This window comes from Anomaloglossus baeobatrachus, chromosome 3 (genome assembly GCF_048569485.1).
Source record: "Anomaloglossus baeobatrachus isolate aAnoBae1 chromosome 3, aAnoBae1.hap1, whole genome shotgun sequence".
In the NCBI taxonomy this organism is placed as follows: Eukaryota; Metazoa; Chordata; class Amphibia; order Anura; family Aromobatidae; genus Anomaloglossus; species Anomaloglossus baeobatrachus.
In genome coordinates, this window is record NC_134355.1 from 377,731,286 (window position 1) to 377,753,963 (window position 22,678).

The 22,678-nt window shown below is 50.1% G+C and overlaps 1 protein-coding gene across 1 annotated transcript in view; it reads right to left on the reverse strand.

The window, feature by feature from the left end:
- The window catches only part of LOC142297246 (dynein axonemal heavy chain 5-like), a 460,910-nt gene that overhangs the window by 421,071 nt on the left and 17,161 nt on the right, over positions 1-22,678 (reverse strand). Inside the window, exon 4 of the mRNA XM_075341502.1 lies at positions 7,090-7,241. Within this exon, the coding sequence (XP_075197617.1) occupies positions 7,090-7,241 (152 nt within the window). The remainder of the gene's footprint in view (positions 1-7,089; positions 7,242-22,678) is intronic.

A 22,678-nucleotide genomic window follows, 5' to 3' on the forward strand; every position in this document is an offset into this window, starting at 1 on the left:
CACGACCGGGACACCCTTTTCCGGGTCAGGCTTCACCTCCGGTGGGACCGCCAGAGTACACCGGGAATGGGAGGCATCTACCGGCGTCGGCTTCTGCTGGCTCCGGCGTCGCTCTTGGTGCTCCTCCCACTCCAGCTCCTGCTGCCACTGGGCCGCTTCCCGGGCGGTCGGCGTCCGGGTCACACCAACGGCGAACAGGCCGCGACTTCCCGCGTCCGGTAGGAATTGGACCTTCTCGCCCGGGTACAGCGTATGGAGCCTCTTGGGTAGGCCCTCTACATCCAGGTGGACCCTATTGTAAAAATAGTCGTCCCCGGTGCTGGCTTCACGGATAAATCCGTAGCCCTCCTGCTGATTGAACTTCACCACCACACCGGTGGTGAATTGCAGGGCCAGCTCTTCACCGCCGGGACCGGACAACATTTCCCGGGCGGTGATCTCTGCCAATAACCGCTCCTGAACGGGATCTGGCACCGGAGACGGGGCTCTTGGATAGGGAGTAGAGGACGGGACTACAGGTTCCCAAATGAAGCCCCAGGAGTCTTGCTCCAGCCGCTCGGCAACCACCTCGGCCGGTTCACGCTCAGAGACAGTTGGTGCGGCGGCTGCGGTTGCTGTGACGACGTGCTGGGGTGTCTCCACAGGGGGATAGGTGATCCCCAAAGGACGATTCCCCACCGGTAGCTGGGCGGCATACGTTGCCCGGACCTCAGTGGTCGTGCCTCCGGTGGTCGCGTCCCAGGTGGTCAACCAGGTCACCTTCTCCGGGCGTGCGGGGTCTCCTGACCCGGTCGGGATCTCTGGTAGGAACACTCCTGATATGGCAGCTGGTTTAGGGCGCTCCCGGCTTAGACTGGTCAGGGCCATGGCGGTGGCGAGATCCTGTGGTCGTCCGGAAGCTTCCATCTTTTTCTTCTGTGGTATACACTGCAATGGCGGCGAGGTCAATGCTGAGGCTGGAAGAAGAAAAGGCGGGCCCATGTTTCCCGCTCTTAAACAGACTCCACCCCCAGCCTCACACATCATCTTGACTCCTCCGCGGTGGTTCTTCTTTTTCTTCAGGATACCGCCCACTTCGTATTTCTTCATATCTCTTCGTGCCCTGGGACTGGCGCCTCCCCTCTTTGGGCGGAGTACTCTGTGCTTCTTCTTCGGCACCGGCCAGCCCCAGGCTCTTCTTTTGGTGCCAACTTTTCGCGTGCTTTCGTTATCTTCACAGACGACGGCCATCTTGCCGCCATCTTGTGTCCGGTCCAACGCCTTGGGCACTTCTTCCTCCCACCATGGGACTGGAAATCTGCTCTCATAGCCCGGAGACGGTGCACTCGGCACCACTTGGTCTCCGGATTCTTGGGTTCCTGGCAGGGGAATCGTATCCTGCCGACTACGCCACATGAAGTGAGGGGCCAGGGGCGCCTCAGGCTGTGTAGTCGTGGCAGCAGTAGATTCAAGGCACACCCCTGGCTCCATCACTCCTGCAATGTTGGGGACTGACTTGGTGGGGCAGAGTGTGGTGGTGTTGTCGTCGATGGTGGCACAAATAGTCTTCAGGCCAGTTGTGATGCAAATAAAAGACATTTATTAACACCCTTGACACACGCAGTCTTAATCCGGTGGTTGCAGACAAGTAAAACTTCCTGGGCTGGGGGACAACCTGCCCTGACAAATCCTCCCGTGGGGCTGTGCCCTGGTTACTCCGCTTCACCGGGCTCCCACTGTCGGTTACACACACCCCGGACCCACACCGGTTGCTTCACTCACGAGGATTCGTCCACTCCCGTTCTCTCCGGCGTCCCCTTTTCATTCAGCCCCCACACTCTGCCCCTTGATCTTCGCTCTTTCACGTCCCGGATCCAACAACCTCTCTCTCACACATACACACTCTCTCCCCCCTGGTTTCAGCCGGCTCCTCCTCTCCCTGTGGTGACAACCGTCCCACCCGGCCACTAGGGGGTGCCCTATCACTGCAATACAATACAATATCAAAATTCAACATTTTTATTAAAACAGCTTTAACAATTCCGGGTTAACTGTGCTGGTACTGGTAGGGGGTAGGCTCACCCACTACATAGTTCTTTGTGGTTTTTCTAACTAATTCAGTGTAGGGACTCGCAAGTGTGAGAATCCTTGACGAACGGATTGCGAGCTTACATATTTTGGGCCAAAATATAAACTAATATCTCACTATTTGAGGTATGGCACATTTTATCCATTTTTGCAGGATGTGTGTGGACCTTTTGAATTCAGGTGGTTAAATGGTGAGCCTGTCATGTGTTATGTACTCATAGTGCTAACTGACCCGCCTGGACCTGGTGTTGTGCATCATTTATAGGCCATTATTCAGACACTGTGCGTCTCGTGTATCCGTGTGAGATGCACCTATATAGTGCTGTTTTGCCCGCCTGACCTGGGTTTCTGGCGTCATTTGTAGGTCACAGTTCAGACACTGTGCATTTCACTCATTATATGATGGGCTCCCAGTGCAAGCCTTATTAGTGTGCATGTCTTATGCTAAGCAGCCTCCCCTCCCCCCTAGTGTGGAGGTTGAGTGGCTGTGACATCAGCATCTTGCACCTCGGCTGCAGCCATCTTTATGAGGAAGGCTCACCACATTCTGTGTGTGCACATATCATTTGTCTTGGCTCCTTTTTGGTGTTTTTTTTATATAGTTCTTTGTGGTTTTTCTAACACCTACGCTCTAACCATGGTAGACCACTATTCAAGGTTCATGGTGGTTGTCCCAGTCAAAGACGTAACTGGCCGTACCGCCGCTAGAGCGTTCCAGGCTTATTTCTGCCGACCACATGGATACCCTGAGAAGGTGCTTACCGACCAAGGCCCGGCATTTGAGGCTGAGGTGTTCCATGAATTTTGTCAGTTGTATGGCTGCAAGAAAATCCGGACCACGCCTTACCATGCCCAAACCAACGGCATGTGTGAAAAGATGAACCACCTGGTCCTGGGCCTCCTCAAGACGTTGCCGCTAGAAGAGCGGAACCTGTGGCCGGAGAAGTTACCTGACTTGGTCAATATGTACAACAATATCCCTTCCAGCTCAACGAAATGCACTCCAGCATTCCTGATGAGAGCTCGCCGCGGCCGGCTACCGGTGGATCTGGACATGGAATTGGAAGCCCCGGAGGCACTCCCTTCGACAGCTGAATGGGAAACTCGGCGGAGGGTGCAATACCGACAGATTCAGGAATATGTTGAGAAGAACTTGAGTCGGAGTCGGGAGCAACAGGAGCAGCGCTTCAACCAGAAGGCGTCTGCTGGCCCTTTCCAGCCTGGAGATGTAGTGCTAAAGCGGAATAGAAGGACCCACAAGCTGGATGATCAATGGGAACAAACTCCATATGTCATACAGCCCACAGGATGGGAAGATGGGAAGGCCTACCAGATCAGTCGTGACCAAGGGGGCACTTTGGCCAAGGTTTCCCGGGACCATCTAAAGAGGTGCCCACCAGCATTGATGACAGCGGCTGAAGTTCCGGTTCCTACACCGGCGGAGAAGGCGAAGGAAGTAATCCACACCGTGATGGGTGACTTCCCGGCGGACTGGCCTACGCAGAACGGCGCGGTGACTCTTCCAGTTATACTGTTCCCACAACCCGTGGATGAGGAAGTGATGGAAGCGGTCAACCGTGAGCCAGTGCCCAGGGATGAACCTGTGCCCAGCTCCCCTATGCCTCCGCCTGCCCCACACGATAACAGGGAAGAGGAACTGATTGTTCCCTCTCCCCTACTGCCTGTCACCACTGACACCGGACCCCGGAGGTCCACTCGTCCCAACCTAGGTAGACCCCCACTTAGGTACCGGGAAACCACTATTTAGAGGAGGGGAACATGTGTGTGTTTTAAAGTTTGAGAAGTTTTGAATGATAAGTGCATAATATACCAAAAATTCATCTGATTCTCAGCTGCTGATTAAAACCGGTTGTGGCTGGCACCGTTTTCCCCGTGGGGACCGTCTACAGTTTTACATAGAAACTACTATGAACATGCCTGAGAACTTGCAAGGCAACCACAAACTTGTGGCCTGTAAATAATTATGTTGTTACAGCTCCCACCGTTGCCGCCTCCGGAGAGGCAGATTGGAGGAAGGGCCCGCAGTGGAGTAGGCTGGGGCCCAGCCACCACCAGAACCGGTGGCAATCCTCTGGGGGTTTCAGGGGCTCCCCATGGACGTGGGTCCCCTGAAAAGGACAGAACCTGCTCGGGCAACTTGTGCAGGACTGGGGGTCAAGGGGTGCTGCCTGTTTGCTTAGGGGCAGCATCAGGGCCAGGTTGCTTGGGTGGGAGAGAGCGGAAGCCGTAACCGTTTACCGTTGCAACGTTTAAGTAAGGGTACCTCCCGATGTGGGAAGATGTTATTTTAATTGTATGTCTGTTACCGTTATTTATATCTTTTTCAGTTGGTGAAAATAAAACCGGTGATGGACGGGCAGCCTGCGGACGGTCTGCATTTTGCTAAGGGGGAATGTGGCGCCCTGGACAAGCCAGGGGCCACAGGTAATTACATCACCACACCCTACACCCTGGTTAGGCACATCAAAGCCAAAACACAAAACCCTTGTTGCCTTCCTTCAGGGGCTGATGTCCACACCAGGGGGTGGAACCAGGCGGTTGGTCTCCACCCACCAAGGAGTTCTAAGTCCTGGAGGAGAGAACAACAGTCAGATTAGTTGTGGAGGAGCAAGTGTGAGGAGCAAAGTGTTAGTTGAGCGATCTGAAGTTAGTCCGGGTGTGTGGCCCGGACGGAGCAGCAAGGTTGGCAGACGGTGGTGACCGTCTGCAGGAGTGGCCTATCGGAGTTTACCGTAAGGACCGTGGACGGGCGGTGGCCCGGCGGTACCGGACCGGTACACAAGGAGAAGCCAGCACCATTGGCAGGGGCTTTTCGGACCCCGGCAAGGCTAGGAGTCGCCGTGAATTTGCCGAATCCGTTAGTGAAGGGGACCTCCTGGGTTTCCAAACAGTCAAGTCCCGACAGAAGGCAACAGTCCAACCCAGTGAGAGAGACACCGCCACCGCCAAGGCAACCGTTTCTCAGGGCCAGCGCCTGCGGGCAAAAGGGGCTCCTCCGGCCCATATCCAAGCCGGGGAGCGGGTTACCGGTGGGAACCCATTGGAACCGTCAGAAGTACATAGGTGCAGGGAAAGGCAGTCACCGTCAACCTGCCGGGGAAAAGCAACAGCAGCGGTCCGTGGGACCCGTCTTTCCAGCCGTGTGTTTTACCGAGAACTGTGTCATCGTCTCAGGCTGAGTGAGTACCACCGTGCCGTGCAGCACAGCGCTGCCCCCGCGACCCTGCACCTCACCAGGCCCCACAACCCGCCTGCCGTCATCCATCCCTACCCCATCACCGGGCCCCGGGACAACCAAAACCCCCTACCCACGAAGGGGAGAACTAACAACTCAGCTGCTCCCTGTCACCGCTCCCGGGATCCCCGTCCAGAGCAGCGGTGGTGTCACCAAGATCACCACAACCGTGGGTGGCGTCACGGACAATATCCATAATCAAAACCCCCCACAACCAATCATCCCCTTTTCACTCACGGGCGAGGAGCGCCGCTCGAGTCCCAGGGATCCGGCCCACCGCTCGAGCCACCACCGAGCAGCAGCAGCGGCCGCAGCAGCGGCAGCCGGACCCGAGCAGTGGGAGAGCGCAGCGTCCCCTCCTCCGCCCGCGACAACTGCAGGAGGAAGAAGCGCAGGAGAGAAGCGATTCTATTGCTTGTAGCGTTGGCGCCAACACTACTAGCAATAGAATTGCTTCTCTCCTGCAGTCCTCCATCTGTGATCGCAATGAGGTGACCTGAGGTCAGTTTACTTTCGAACACAGGTGGAAGACTGTGGGAACCTCCAGCTGTAACCGCAAATAATCTTAGTGACGTCACCGCTCATTGCGAACCTCAATCTCTGCCTGAAGCTCACAGTGGGCAGTCATGTTCTATTGCTGTCACTTCAGATGTAGCAGAGACAAAATCTTCGTGGGACCTCATGTGGATAACGTCAGACTTGAGTGTTTTGGGGGTTAATAAAGGGGTGAAAAGGGGTGTTTTTTTTTTTTTTATTTCACATAAAAGTTTTTTTGGTATTTGTGTTTATTTCTTTTCACTTACAGATTAGTAATGGGGGGTCTCATAAACTCCTCCCATTACTAATCTAGCACTTAGTGGAAGCTGTGAGCTGTTATTAACTCCTTATTATCCCGACTGCCACCTCAACAGGGGTAATCAGGATAAGCAGGGTAAAGTTCTGGGATTGTCGCATCAAATAGATGCTGGGGGGTATAACCATGGTCCTCCCCAGCCTGAGAATACCAGCGCTACCTATAGACTTTATCTTGGCTGGGAATCAAAATTTGGGGTGACCACAACCCGTTTTTTAAAATTATTTATTTAAATAATTTAAAATAAAAAAAAGCCGCATGTGGCTTTTATTTTGATACACAGCCAAGATAAGCAGATGGCTGGGGGCTGCAGCCTGTAGCCGTATGCTTTATCTGTGCTAGGTATCATAATATGGGGGGACCCTACTCCAATTTTTTTTATTTATTTTTACATCAATCTAGATGCAGACACATGAGGTCTCTGACTGGTTGCAGTCAGACCCGCTGTCACACAGGCTTGGGGCGCGGTCTGACTACAACCAATCAGAATTTCGAGGACTGTCAGTGGGTGGGGAAAGCAGTGGATATGCCTGAAGATAATGAGTGGCCCCGGAAGTAGAGTGAGCGGCCGCCTGGAAGCAAAGTTACAGCCGCACGGAGAGCGGTAAGTATGAAGCGCTTGCTATATTCTTATTTTCTTTCTTTTTTCTTTAATTTTTTTTTTCTTTATCACTCGGGATCATTACACAAAGTTCCTTTTTGCACCTGTGCGGATTCGGACTTTTACAGTCTGGGTTGCCCATCACTAATTACTACTATATGCCCTATTAGACATATCAAAATCATATAAGGAGTTAAGTAAAACCTGCTCACCTGAAATATTTTTTTCTAAACGAGGTAGCATTATTATACTAAAATATGTCTAAATTAAAAAGGTTCTTCAATTCTCTTTTTGCTTCTTAAACAATATTACCTTTCATCAACGGCTTCCATCAAAACCTGATCAATGGTTTTTATCCATTCAGAAATAAGTGTCTCATTTTCACTGATTATCTCTGGGTCTAAAACAGCAGATCTTTGTAGTAGAAAGTCAGGAGTGACAATATTCTGCGGTCTCTTCAAAATCTGCAGCAAAAACATTCCCCCAGTCACAAGGAATTAAACCATTTAAGAACCAATGCGATGAAATAACAAAACTACAAAAAACTTGTGTCTGTCGGATTGCAATAGTGATCATTTTGTTTAGTTAAATGGAATCTGTCCCCAGGTTTTTGCCACCTAATCTGAGAGCCACGTACTGAGGAGACCATGATTCTAGCTATGTATCACTTACTGAGCTGCTTAGTGTAGTTAAAAAAAATCACTGTTTTATCAGCAGATTATTACAAGAGGACGAGTAAACCTGATGTCATATAGTTCTTTATATTCATATATTCTTTCTGTGTATACTATACATAGGCAGAAAACTACCAATCAGTGTTGTGGGCAGAGTTATACAGAGCTCAGTATTCAGAGAATTGCTAGAACTGCAGCAGATAAAATTGATTTTACCCAAACTACAGCAAGCAGCCCAGTAAGTGATTCATTCCTGGAATCAGGGTCTCTACCCCTAAATATCATGCTACTCTCAGTTTGGGTAGCAAAAAGGTTGTGACAGATTAAACAAAAGTAATATTGTGATAAAACATATTATACTCACATTTGGACACATAAATGTCATATTACAATCCAAATCATACCAATTTGTAGAACATACAGTGGCATGAAAAAGTTTGCGCACCCCTGGTCAAAATTACTGTTATTTTGAACAGTTAAGCAAGTTGAAGATGAAATGATCTCTAAAAGGCATAAAGGTGACACATTTCCTTTGTATTTTAGGCAATAGATCTTTTCATCTTTTACACTTAAAAAATTACAAAAGAAATGGGCTGATACAATAGTTTTGACACCCTTGGAGATTTGTGTGCTCAGATAACCTTGACCAAGGTTTCAGGCCTTAATTAGCCTGTTAGGGCGGCTTTGCACGTTGCGACATCGCACGTGCGATGTTGGTGGGGTCAAATCGAAAGTGACGCACATCCGGCGTCACTTTCGACATCGTACTGTGTAAATGCTAGATGATACGATGAACGAGCGCAAAAACGTCGTTATCGTATCATCGTTGCATTCACCGACATGTCCATAATGCCGGTGCCGCGACAGGTACGATGTTGTTCCTCGTTCCTGCGGCAGCACACATCGCTGTGTGTAAAGCCGCAGGAGCGAGGAACATCTCCTTACCTGCCGCCGGCGGCTATGCGGAAGGAAGGAGGTGGGCGGGATGTTTACATCCTGCTCATCTCCGCCCCTCCGCCGCTATTGGCCGCCTGCCGTGTGACGTCGCAGTGACGCTACACGACACGCCCCCTTAGGAAGGAGGCGGGTCGCCGGCCAGAGCGACGGTCGCAGGGCAGGTGAGTGCATGTGAAGCTGGCGTAGCCATAATTTTCGCCACGCCAGCTATCACACGATATCGTACCTGCGACGGGGGCGGGGACTATCGCGTGCGACATCGCATCATCGGCTTGCGATGTCGCAACGTGCAAAGCCCGCCTTAGAGTTATGGCTTGTTCAGTATCATCATTAGGAAAGATAGTGTGACGTTTGGCTGGGAACACAGGCTCAAAACGGCTATCTCAGACCGACTAGGACAAGCCACTCTGTTTGGCAAAATCCTGAGAAACCCACAATTTAACCCCTATACAGGGATCTGGATTTACAATAGGGGCCAGTAGATTGCTGCCTAAGGATGGGCTGCCGTCCAGAGGTACAAAATAAAGGCAGGAATGGTTGCCAAGCTGAGTCAAAGCCGGGGGGGGGTATCACAAAAAGGAAAAAATAGGATCCGTTAGAGAAGTTGGGGAGCTGGTTTAAAACAGAGATGACAGCAAGGTACCAAATCGATAGGCAGGAGAAGCGTCAGAAAAACAGATCGAGATTAAACAGGAAAACCAATACGGAGAAGGGTAAACTACATGACCTAACCAGGGAAGCACAAGCTATATCTAGCAGCTTCGAGCAGAAAGCTGGAAGCTTTAGGCTATGTTCACACTAGAAAAATGATTTTTCTTAACCCTTTAGTGACGGAGCTAATTTTCACCTTAATGACCAGACCAAATTTTGCAATTCTGACCAGTGTCACTTCATGAGGTTATAACTCTGGAACGCTTCAACGGATCCCGGTGATTCTGAGATTGTTTTTTCGTCACATATTGGACTTCATGTTAGTACCAAATTTAGGACAATATTTTTTGTGTTTATTTATGAAAAAAATTGAATATTGGCAAAAATTTTGAAAATTTAGCAATTTTCAACTTTTGAATTTTTATACCGTTAAACCAGAGATTTCTGTGACACAAAATAGTTAATAAATAACATTTCCCACATGTCTACTTTACATCAGCACAATTTTGGAAACAAAATTTTTTTTTGTTAGGAAGTTAGAAGAGTTCAAAGTTTATCAGCAATTTCTCATTTTTACATCAAAATTTACAAAACCAGTTTTTTAGGGACCACATCACATTTGAAGTGACTTCAATAGGCCTAGATGACAGAAAATACCCAAAAGTGACACCATTCTAAAAACTGCACCCCCCAAAGTACTCAAAACCACATTCAAGAAGTTTATTAACCCTTCAGGTGCTTCACATGAACAAAAGCAATGTGGAATGAAAAAAAGCAAAAATTAAATTTTACCTAAAAATGTTGCTCTAACCCAAATGTATTCACTTTTAGAAGAAATAACACAACAAAATGGACCCCAAAACTTGTTCCCCACTTTCTTATGAGCGCGCCGATACCCCACATGTGGTCAGAAACCTCTGTTTGGACAAATGGGAGGGCTCGGAACAGAAGGAGCAATATTTGAATTTTAGAAAGCAAATTTGGCTGAAATAGATTGTGGGCACCATGTTGCATTTACAGGTCCGCTAAGGTACCTAAACAGAAGAAATCCCTCACAAGTGACACCATTTTGGAAACTAGACCCCTCAAGGCTTCTATCTAGGGGTATAGTGAGCATTTTAGATCCACAGGTACTTCACAGATTTTGTTAACGTTACGTTGTCATATTGAAAATTTTAATAATTTTCTCAAAAATGTTGCTTTAGCATCAATTTTCTCACTTTTTCAAGAGGTAATTCCAAAAATTTGACCTCAAGGTTTGTTAACCACTTTTTTATGAGCGCGGTGATACCTCACATGTGGTCTGAAACCTTTGTTTGGACAAATGGGAGGGCTTGGAACGAAAGGAGCAATATTTGAATTTTAGAAAGGAAATTTGCCTGAAAAAGATTGCGGGCACCATGTCGCATTTGGAGGTCCCCTAAGGTACCTAAACAGCAGAAACCCCGCACAAGTGACCCCATTTTGGAAACTAGGCCCCTCAAGGAATTTATCTAGATGTTTGGTGAGTACCCTGAACCCTCAGGTGCTTCACAGAATTTTATAACGTTGAGCCATGAAAAAAAAAAAATAAAATTTTACCACAAAATTGTTATTTCAACCAGGTAGCTTTTTTTTTTACAAGAGTAAAAGGAAAAAATTCAGCATAACATTTATTGTGCAATTTCTCCTGAGTTTGGCGATACCTTATATGTGGTGGAAATCAACTGTTTGGGCGCATGGCAGGGCTCGGAAGGGAAGGAGTGCCATTTGACTGCAAAATTGGCTGGAATCAATAGCGGACGCCAGGTTGCATTTGGAGAGCCCCTGAGGTGCCTAAACAGTGGCGGTCCCCCACAAGTGACTTCATTCTGGAAACAAGACACCTCAAGGCTTTTATCTAGGTGTATAGTGAGCAGTTTGAATCCACGAGTACTTCACAGAATTTGATAAGCTTAGGTTGCCATATTGAAAATTTTCATTTTTTTCACAAAACTGTTGCTTTAGCATCAAATTTCTCACTTTTTCAAGAGACAACAACAAACCGTGGACCCCACAGGTTGTTATCCAATGTCTTATGAGCACAGGGATACCCCACATGTGGCCAAAAACCTCTGTTTGGATAAATGGGAGGGCTTGGAATGGAGGGAGCACCATTTGAATTCTGGAAAACTTGAAATAAATTGCGGGCACCATGTCACATTAGCAGGGCCCCTTGGGTACCTATACAGCAGAAACCCCCCACAAGTGACCCCATTTTGGAAACTGGATTTTATTCAGGAGTATAGTAAGCATTTTGAATCCACAGGTACTTCACAAAAATGTTGCTGTAGCAACAAATGTCTCACTTTTAGGCTATGTGGCCATGATCCAGCGACACGGCGTCTAGTACACAGTGTCAGCCTCCTGCAGAGATGTGAGTGTTGTCCACGGGAGAACGCAGCTGCCCATGCCCACGATTTGGGTTTAGGCCGCTGTGGAGCTCTATGCTACCTGCAGAGAACACTCATCTCCGCAGCATAAATTGACATGCTGAGGCTCGGGAAGCTGCGCCACAGGTCGGTTTATGCTGCGGAGAAAAGAAGCACATTGGGCATGAGATTTCTAAAAATCCTTCCACTGTGCTTCTACTGCACAACGCAGTGTTATGGACACAGGGAAAACACTCTGCACCCAAAACGCTGCAAACCCTGATTGTGGGCACACAGCCTAAAATGCTACAATGGATGAATGGATAGATGTCAAATAAATATAACGTCCCACCCCCTGCATATTCTAAGCTGGCGCCCTTTAGTGCCTTTCATGTGGCACTAAAGGGTGCCTAGCCTTGTATTTAGCCCCCCCAAAAAATTAATAATTAAAATAAACGACGTGGGGTCCCCCCTATTTTTGATAGCCAGCTAGGGTAAAGCAGACAGCTGTAGCCTGCAAACCACAGCTGACAGCTTCACCTTGTCTGGTGATCAATTTGGAGGGCTCCCCAGGCGTTTTTTTAAAAAAAAACAAAACGTGGGGTCCCCCCCAAATTAGATCACCAGCCAAGGTGAAGCGGACAGCTGGGGTCTGGTATTCTCAGGGTGGGAAGAGCCATGGTTATTGGACTCTTCCCAGCCTAAAAATAGCAGGCCGCAGCCGCCCCAGAAGTGGCGCATCCATTAGATGCGCCAATCCTGGCGCTTCGCCCCAGCTCATCCCGCGCCCTGGTGCGGTGGCAGACGGGGTAATATATGGGGTTGATACCAGCTGTAATGTCACCTGGCATCAAGCCCTGGGGTTAGTGATGTCACGGCATCTGAACAGATACCCGACATCACTAACCCAGTCAGTAATAGAAAAAAAAAAAGACAAAAAAAAAATTTATTTGAAAAAACACTCCCCGAAACATTCCTCTTTTACCAATTTATTGAAAATAAAGAAATTCCGGTCGCTGTAATCCATTTTGGAGGTCCCACGCCGACTCTGGATCTTCTAGAATATGGGGGGCACGTTCAGGGAACGTATCCCCCATTTTCTGGAAGAGCAAGCTCTCCATGAGCAGTGTGGGTGCAGTAATCTGAGAATACTGCACTCACACTGCCCCGGTCCAACCTAGGGCAGAGTGACCTGCAGTAACCTCATTCCAGAATATGAGGGGCACGCTCACAGAACGTACCCCCCATTTTCTGGAACAGCAGTCTCTCCATGTGAGGAGTGTGACTGCAGATTACCGCACTCACCCTCCCCCGGTCCACAGTGGAGTAGCTTGTGCAGTTGCGACGTCAGCAGGATCCCTGCTTGCAGGGATCCAGCTGACAGCCGCTGTCTGCGCATGCGCCGCCAGCATTGAAGAAGGAGGCGGCGATCGCGGGCCCGGAGCACCAGCAGCCAGGTAACGTATAACCGGGGGCTGGGGGGGGGTGACGGGGGGTGACCTAGTGGGACCTGGGGACACCTTTCTGCCGCATGTGACGTGTCACATGCGGCAGAAAGAGCAGAATGAAGGCGGCCGCGCGCTGTGCGCCGCCATCTTCCACGCTCCGGAGGGGGGAGGGGGGTGGTGGCTCTGGAGAACCGGAGGGGGCTCCGGTGACCAGAGGGCTCCGGTGGACCGGAGGAGGGGTCAGGGGGAGGACATTTCCCTCCGATCTGAAATGTTTGATCATTTCAGATCGGAGGGAAATGACTGCAGAGCCGGCGCCGGCGGCAGTTTTCTGTGCGCTTCGGCGCCATTTTGGATGTCCGGTGGGGGTAGGGGTGGGGGGACTCTCCGGTACCGGGGGCTTTGGGGGCACTAGGGGGTTAGATTTCTTTCTCATCTGACATGTTTGATCATGTCAGATGAAAAAGAAATCAGTTTTACCGGCCATTTCTTTTTTTTTCATGTGTTCGTCGGTATACAGTGTATACCGCCGATCACATGATCGGGGTCCAAAAAAAACACCCCGATTCATAATCTGGGGGGTCTCAGCTACCCCCGGTAGCTGAAACCCCCGAGATTTTCGGTCGCTGGGGGGCGCTACAGGGTTTTTTCGGGCCGCCGCTTTAAAGCGGCGGAACAGAATAAGTACCCTGTTTTGCCGCCGCTTTAAGTCGTACGGCCGTCGTTATGAGGTTAAGAAATTTCATAAAAAATTTCTTGAGAGTGAAGGATTAGCGAACCTGCGTTAAAAAAAAAAACCAGTAACGCAGGTGCGTTTTTGGTGCGTTTTTCATGCGTTTTCGGTGCGTTTTTGGTGCGTTTTCTTTCATGTTGGTCCCTGCGTTTTTTAATGCCTTTACAGCAATAAAGCACATTGAAAATAAAAAAAAAATATAGATAATACAGAGATAGATATATGATAGATAGATAGATAGATATAGATATTTAGGGGAATAGATAGAGTATAGAGGGATAGATATAGATAATAGATAGAGGGATATAGATAGATAATAGATATTTAGGGGTATAGATAGATAATAGATAGCTAGATAATAGATAGATAATAGATAGATATTTAGGAGTATAGATAGATAGATAAGATAGATGGATAGATAGATAGATAGATAGAGGGATAGATGGATAGATAGATAGATAGATAGATAGATAGATAGATAGATAGATAGATAGATAGATAGATAGATAGATAGATAGATAGATAGATAGAGGGATAGAGGGATAGATAGACAGACAGATGATAGATCGACAGAAGGATAGATAATATAGAAAGATAGACAGATAATATAGAAAGATAGATAATAGATAGATATAGATAGATAATAGATAGATATTTAGGGGTATAGATAGATAGATAATATAGATAGATAGAGGAATAGATAGATAGATAGATAATAGATATTGTATGATGTATCAAGCCAAACTATCCAGAACATCAACACGGACCTGACCACCAGAATCAAGGCTGTGCCCGACGTGATCCTGGCACAACACCCCTCTATAAATCACCAACACCTCTATGACTACAAGCACCTAAACAAACAAGGGGTCAGCCTACTGGCCAAAGAGCTGAAGGACATTATACTAAACAGAGACCCCATGCCTGTGTGAAGCCCCACAGGTGTTGTAGCGGTGCATACCTTCAGGGACTCCACGTAGCTGGATCTCCGTCACTGGTAGGAAATCTTCTGTTTTTGATCGTGACGCCACTCTCAGTATTGCGGCCAGTAGGGACCGCCACTGCAGGTTGAGGGTCGCCTGGGGCTGATGGTGTGTGCAGTTAGATGTAGGAGCCTCCTGAGAGTGAGGCAAGCCCCAGGGCCCTGTGTATGTTTGTAGTACCACAAGTCGCAGAATGACCACACAGGCAGGATGTCTTTCAGGGTTTTTACTCACTTCAGGTGGCAGGGTGAGTAACCCGGGCGTAGCTGAGATGAACCAGGTAGGAACCAGGTATCCTTCAGGCTGACTTTATGAGGGTGACTACTGGGCCATCCGTTTCCCCAGACCTTTCCTCCAATCTTCCTCTCCCGTTGGCCGCGGCTTCAGCCACTTCTGGCAGGATGTAGAGGCGACTTTCATGGGCTGGTGGTTTCAGGGTATACCTGGCCTGGTGGATCCGCGCCTTCAGCCTCTTCTGGCAGGATGCAGAGGTGGCCTCCACAGTTGGTGCTGACCAGGTACCCTCTTTGTGGTGGTGAGCCAAGGCCCCATAAACAGGCGTGCTCTCTGGTCGCAGGTGAGCCAAGGCCCTTTTCTACGGACGGGCCCCCCTGGTTGCAGACGAGCCAAGCCCCTAAACAGGCTGGCCCTGGTGGTGGTGCCACTGGTGTAACTATTTACACTGCGAGAGTTTGTGGCTATAGCAAGTTCATAGCCTTAAAGTTTATTTCTCACAATAGTTTTTGTGGGCGCATTTCTTAAACGTTGCAAACAAAACTTGTCAAAACTTCAACTGGTAACTTGCTGTATTTCTTTACTTCTCTCTACTCTACTCCTCCATTTCACTAGGGCGTGGGCATGTAGGGCACCTGCACCTGTGACTTTCTTGCTCTCCGTCGTCGTCCGTGGTTGTTTCATCTGTAGGATCTTTGTCTGTGGTTGTTTCATCTGTAGGTTCTTTATCTTTCCTTTCTTGGTCTTCGTCTGTTTCTACATCTGGTTCTTTATCTCTATCTTTTCTTTCTTGTTTGGGACATGGTGCTACGCCCAGAGCATACAATCCTCTTTCACCTTGATGCAGGGTGAACTGAACGGAATCTCCCATCTTTAGATTTCTGCAAGGGTGTCCTCTTGGCAGATGAGCGTTCACATCTCTGCGGTTTACAAATATCCCTTCTTTTATTCCTGGTGCTACAATGAAGCCATAACCACTTTTCAAGTTGAAATCTTCCACTACTCCATAACACAGGGGTCCTCTAGCCTGGGCTTTGGACTCTCTCAACAAACGCTTCTCCTTTAGATCTCTGGCGGTGACTGCTCTCTGTTCAGGAGACTGTGGTGCTGGAGCAAACTGTGTTCTTCTGCGCCGTGTCTTGCGGGCTGGATCCATGCCTGTGGGCTCCCAGGTGAAGCTCTTAGGCTGCTCTTCTTCTGCAGAGGGGGTCAGGTCCTCCTCGTCCCAGCGGGAGTATGGCAGCATTTCCGGCTCTGAATACACAACTGCTACTGGTGGCACTGGAGTCGGAGTCAACCCTTCTGCTTCCTGGCCTCCTCTCCCCCTTAGTTCTTCCTGGCACTCCAGCTGTGGCAGTGCCGGGGATGGATGCTCTTCAGCCGGCCCAGGTGAGGGACTCCTTGGTGTAGCTGCTGCAGGAGTTAGCAGGAGACTCTTTGGGGTATGCGGAGGGGGTATGTACTGGCTCACCAACCATTGTGGAAATTTGGCCTCCAGGTCAGCCTTCATCTGCCAATATGCAGGGTCTTCACCCACCGTGGGCTGCCTATCAGGGACCTCTGTGGACCGGGGAGCGGTGTCTGCTCTGGCCTTACAGGCCGGGGTAAATGCTGAGGTAGTCTTTTCTTGGCGGGCCGCGCCTGGCATGGCGGCGGCCTGGTCTTGGCGGGCCGCGCCCTGTATGGCGGCGGCCTGGTCTTGGCGGGCCGCGCCCGGGATGGCGGCGGCCTGGTCTTGGCGGGCCGCGCCTGGCATGGCGGCGGCCTGGATCAGTGTCGCTGTTGCAGGGGGCTCTGTGCAGGCTGGGCTGGACGTCGCTGCAGCAGTCTGGGCTTGGCGGGCCGCGCCCTGTATGGCGGCGGCCTGGTCTTGGCGGGCCGCGCCCAGGATGGCGGCGGCCTGGTCCTGGCGGGCCGGGCAGGGCATCGCTGCAGGGACTGGGTCTTGGTGGGCCGAGCAGGGCATCGCTGCAGCCGCTGGGGCTTGGAGGGCCGCACCTGGCGTGGCTGCGGCCTGCTTCAGCGTCGCCGCACCGGACGCCTCTTCAGGGACCGCGGACGTGGCAGCAGGGGTCGGGGCACTTGCGCGGGCCGGGGCATCATTCGACTCACCCGTTGTTGGTAGCACTGGGGTCTGCGTCGTCGCCGTCCCGCCTGACACCCGGCGCGCAGCTCTCCCTTCATAGGCCCGAACCGCCGCGGTCATCTCCTGCAGTTCCATCCGTTCCTCCCGAATCTGCTCCACGACCCGGGTCTCCAGCCGGTTGCAAAACTGGGCCAGCTCTCGGTACCACCAGGCAGCGGAGCCTGGTTCTGGGTTCCTGCGGTCAGACGCCATTTCTTCTGCGCCGTCTTCTGCACGGTCTCCCAGCAGTGGACTCTTCGCTGCCTCCTGTAACAAGCTGTCCAGTTTCTGCTCTGCCTCTTTCAGCATCTCCTCTCCCAGCAGCAGGCTTGTGGCTCTCTTTCCTTCCCGCCGTCTCTCGACGCTTCCGCTCTCATAGCTGGCAAGGTCAGAACTCTGCAGGGGATCTCTGGGTAGCCACACCTCTTCGTGGGCGGTAACTTCTTCCAGCGCAGGCTGCTGTTGTTTTTCAGCGCGCTTTTCATGGTGGCAATATGGCGGCGCTTCCAACTTTTCAAGCGGACCGCCCAGGCACATGGTCACCTGTCTGAACAGGTCTAGTCCTTATCCTGTTCGTGACGCCAGATGTGAAGCCCCACAGGTGTTGTAGCGGTGCATACCTTCAGGGACTCCACGTAGCTGGATCTCCGTCACTGGTAGGAAATCTTCTGTTTTTGATCGTGACGCCACTCTCAGTATTGCGGCCAGTAGGGACCGCCACTGCAGGTTGAGGGTCGCCTGGGGCTGATGGTGTGTGCAGTTAGATGTAGGAGCCTCCTGAGAGTGAGGCAAGCCCCAGGGCCCTGTGTATGTTTGTAGTACCACAAGTCGCAGAATGACCACACAGGCAGGATGTCTTTCAGGGTTTTTACTCACTTCAGGTGGCAGGGTGAGTAACCCGGGCGTAGCTGAGATGAACCAGGTAGGAACCAGGTATCCTTCAGGCTGACTTTATGAGGGTGACTACTGACTCGCCTTCCTTAGCCCTTGGTGGTTTGGGGTGACCCCGACTTTTAGTCCCTATGGGGGTCACCCAGGGAAGATGCTGAAGCCTCTCTCCCCTTCGTTTGCCGTGTGCTTGTTCCCCGGACCAGGCCACTCCAGCCTCTTGCCTCCTATGACCTATGGGCCCTAACTTGCGGTTACGTGGCTGCGGCTTTTGTAGTGTTGTGGTGTGGGCTTTAAGAGCCCCACACCGGCAGGTTTAGCAGAAGAAAGCTGGATCTATCTTCGCTTCGGGATCTGCCGCCCGGTTGGGCCTGGTGCTCTCTAGCAGTCTCCTTACTTCCCACTCCGTTGCACTCTCTAGCTGAAGCTGGCTTTCAGGCAGCACTCCTAGTTGACCGTTCTCCCCCGTCTGTAGCCACTGCGCGGGCGCTGTTAGACAGCAACAGCCCCACAGGTCTGCTCCTCACTGAGCCCTATGGAGTTCTGCTCTAACTGACTCACTGCCCCTCCTCTCCTGTTCTTGCCTACGCCACCTAGCAACCAGACTCTCCACCACACCCCTTGAGAGGAGATGGAGGCCTTTTAACCCCCTGCCACTATTCCAGTGGAGGTATAGGCTTTGCCCCCTCCTGGGATCCCCAGGGGTCCTCTCATGGGTACATGTGTGAGACCTGATCACTATGCGCCTGTGTTCCACACCCCTGTCAGCCATCTGGATTACCTGTATTGTACTGTCCCCAGCATGGGTGCAGTACTCAGTGGTGCCTGACCAGGTCAGTGGCGCCACACCTGGACTCAACAACAACAACAAACCCATGGAAAGACCCCCAACAATAAAAAGACAGGAAACCCCAATTTCATCACAGGAGGCCAGAAACAAAGCCCTTCACCCAACATCGGGCCATCAGAGGAGGAGACCACCATGGAGGGGACCATCAGCCCCACACAGAGACATGCAGGGCAGAGATATGGAAGAGATTAGAACCCTGCTCAGCACATTGTGCAGGAAACTAACACACCTATAAACCAGTCGTAAATCCAGAGTGTCTTACACAGCCGCACTCATTACAAGGTATATACACATGAGGTATAATAGAAAAAAAAAAAAAATGACCTCATTCACAATCAGCAGCTGGAACATCCAAGGCCTGAGCACCTCGGCCTTTGGATGTAAAACAAATGACCCCGACTTTATTCAAAGACTGAAAAATATAGACATTCAGATCCTCCTGGAAACATGGACCAGAGCTGAAAACGAATCTCCGGTGCCAATCGGATACAGGGAAATCTCTGTCCCTGCCCTTAAAAATAAAAACACCAAACAGGGCCGCTGCTCAGGAGGAATACTGATCTGGTATAAAGAAGAGCTCCACCAGTACATCACACCAGTGAAGAGAGGAGGCAGCCACATATGGATCAGAATCAGCAGCTCCATCCTCACCTCTCAGTCCGATGTCTACCTCTGCACCACCTATATACCACCGCCAGAGTCCCCCTACTTCAATCCAGACAGCTTTGAGATCTTACAAGAAGAAGCCACCCATTATCAGGTCCTGGGCAAAGTTCTCATCTTTGGAGACCTCAATGCAAGAACAGGGAGAGAAAAAGACTTTCTGACCACAGATGGAAACATCTACATATTTGGGGCAGAGAATGACAGTCACGACTCAGAACACTCAGAGAGAAACAGCTATGACAGTACAGTCAACAAAAGTGGCAAAAAGCTCCTGAACTTATGTAAAAGTTTAGGTCTTCATATTCTTAATGGACGTACAAAGGGAGACTCACTGGGAAGATACACACTAAACTCCCATGTAGGAAGGAGTGTAGTAGACTACGCCATTACAGATATGGACCCGGCAAATATTAGCGCCTTCATAGTCACCCCACAAACGCACCTGTCAGACCACAGCCAACTTCTCCTGTACATAAATTCTACAGAGAAACCATCCACACAAAAGCCACAGCAGAGCAGCCTCTACAAGCGACCTCCATCCTATAAATGGTCCAAGACGTCAGAAATAAAATATAAAGAGGCTCCCAACAGACCGGAATTACAGGAGATGCTCCACAACTTCTACAGCTACAAGTATAAGTCAAACCCAGAAGGAGTGAATCAAGCTGCAAAAGACCTCAACAAAATATTCCACACCATGGCCAAATTGTCCGACCTCAAACAAGTCAACTACAAGAGGCCAAAAGAAAAGCAGATCAATGGTTGGTTTGACAAAGAGTGTAAAGCCGTCCGAAAGACCCTGAGAACAGCCTCAAACAATAAACACAGAGACCCCAACAACCCAGACCTGAGGGAAGCCTATGACACCATACAAAAGCAGTACAAAACCATCCTCAGGAGGAAGAAGCAGAGCTACATCTCTACCAAACTTAGCCAACTCCAAGACGCCCTCCAAGACAACTCCTTCTGGGAAATATGGAACCACATGGACACAAAGAGCAAGAAAAAGAATGACACCCATATCCAAAATGGCAACATCTGGCTCCAGTACTTCAGAGACCTCTACAAAGACATCCCAAAAGAAGGACTAAGCCAAGAGCAGGAAAACATAACATCAAAACTAAAGGCAATGGAAGAGAAAATCAAAAACTTCCAAAACCCACTGGACACACCAATTACATTACAGGAAGTTGCAGAGAAAATCACTTCCATAAAGTGTAAAAAATCTAGTGGTCTGGATGGAATCCCCCCAGAGATGTTGAAGTACAGCCCACCAGAAATTCAAGCTGCAATGGTTAAACTGTTCAACATTGTGCTGAGTGCTGGCTACTTCCCTCGTACCTGGAACCAAGGACTCATTACACCGATCCACAAGAGTGGGGACAGGTATGACCCTGCCAACTACAGAGGCATATGTGTCAGCAGTAACTTGGGAAAACTGTTCAACAGCATCCTAAACAAAAGGATCATCAGTTTCCTTACCGAGCACAATGTCTTGAGCAAAAGCCAAGCAGGGTTCGTGCCAAACCACCGCACCACGGACCACATCTACACCCTGCACAGTCTCATTCAGAGCCACGTCCACAATACAAAGCATGGGAAGATATACGCCTGCTTTGTAGACTTTAAAAAGGCCTTTGACTCAGTGTGGCACCCGGGCTTGTTCTTAAAAATGCTGGAAAGCGGAATAGGAGGAAAGACCTATGATGTCATCAAAAGCTCCTACACCGAGAACCTCTGCAGCGTGAGTGTGAACGGTAGAAGAACGGCTTATTTCCAGCAGAGCCGAGGAGTCAGACAGGGCTGCAGCCTAAGTCCAACGCTCTTCAATATTTACATCAATGAGCTGGCTACTGCTCTAGAATCTTCACCTGCTCCAGGTCTCACACTCCATGACGCCCAGGTGAAATTCTTGCTCTATGCAGATGACCTACTGCTGGTGTCACCAACCGAGAAAGGTCTCCAAGACAACCTACAAATCTTGGAGAAATTCAGCTCCACATGGGCACTACCGATCAATCTAAAGAAAACCAACATCATGGTGTTCCAGAAGAGAAAAAGAAGATTTGACCAGCATCCTTCATTTGTCCTAAACGGCTACACTCTAACAGGAACAGACAAATACACCTACTTGGGCCTGGAAATTCACCAGTCAGGGAGCTTCAAACAAGCCATAGAGACCCTGAAAAACAAGGCCTGCAAAACCTTTTATGCCATCCGAAGGACATTGTATCATCTGAAGCCACCAGTGAGGGTCTGGCTAAAAATCTTCGATTCCATCATTGCCCCAATCCTCCTGTACGGCAGCGAAGTCTGGGGCCCTCACACTTACCCAGATTGGTCAAGGTGGGATTCCAGCCCAACAGAAATATTCCACCTGGAATTCTGTAAGCACCTTCTCCAGGTCCATCGAAGCACCTCCAACAGTGCCTGTCGAGCTGAGCTGGGCAGATTCCCTCTACACCTAGCAGCTCTGAAGAGGTCACTATCATTTCAGGCTCACCTACAGAGTAGCAATCCAAACTCCCATCACCACAAAGCTCTGATATATATACGTGGGCCAGATGAACCAGGACCCCGGGCACAGCCCTCCCAAACCCAACTGGACAAAATAACCAATCACAGCAGCCTGACAAGAACCAGAATCAGGAAGATGGTAGACGAGGGCCAGGAGAGGTATGTCAGTGACTGGAGGACCGACATCAACACCTCACAGAAACTGACCACGTACCAGAGACTACAGAGAGACTACAGACTGGCCCCGTATCTGGAGAAAATCCCGGACCCCAGAGACCGCAGGACCCTGAGCCGATATAGACTCAGTGCCCACAGTCTAGCCATCGAATCCGGACGTCACAAGCAGAGCTACAAGCCCAGGGAGGACAGACTGTGCCAACACTGTGACCTGGAGGCCGTGGAGGATGAAACCCACTTCCTGCTACACTGCACCAAGTACTCAGCAGTGAGGGACACTCACTTCAGGAGACTCTCCCATCTCTTCCCGGATTTCAGCTCCATGAAGGAGGAAGAGAAAATATATATCCTGCTGGGGGAAGAAGAGAGCGCAGTGGAGATAGCAGCGCAGTATGTGAGCGAATGCCATAGACTTCGAGAAAGAGAACTATGATAAGTCATGGACTTCCATAGCCCCCCATCCCAGATGTGGCCCCCCCAATCCCCACCCTGGATATGTCCCATCCACCGTTACCACAGTCCCACCGTGGATATGCCCCATCATAAGCCATGGACTTCCATAGCCCCCATCCTAGAAGTGCCCCCACAGTCCCCACCCTGGATGAGCC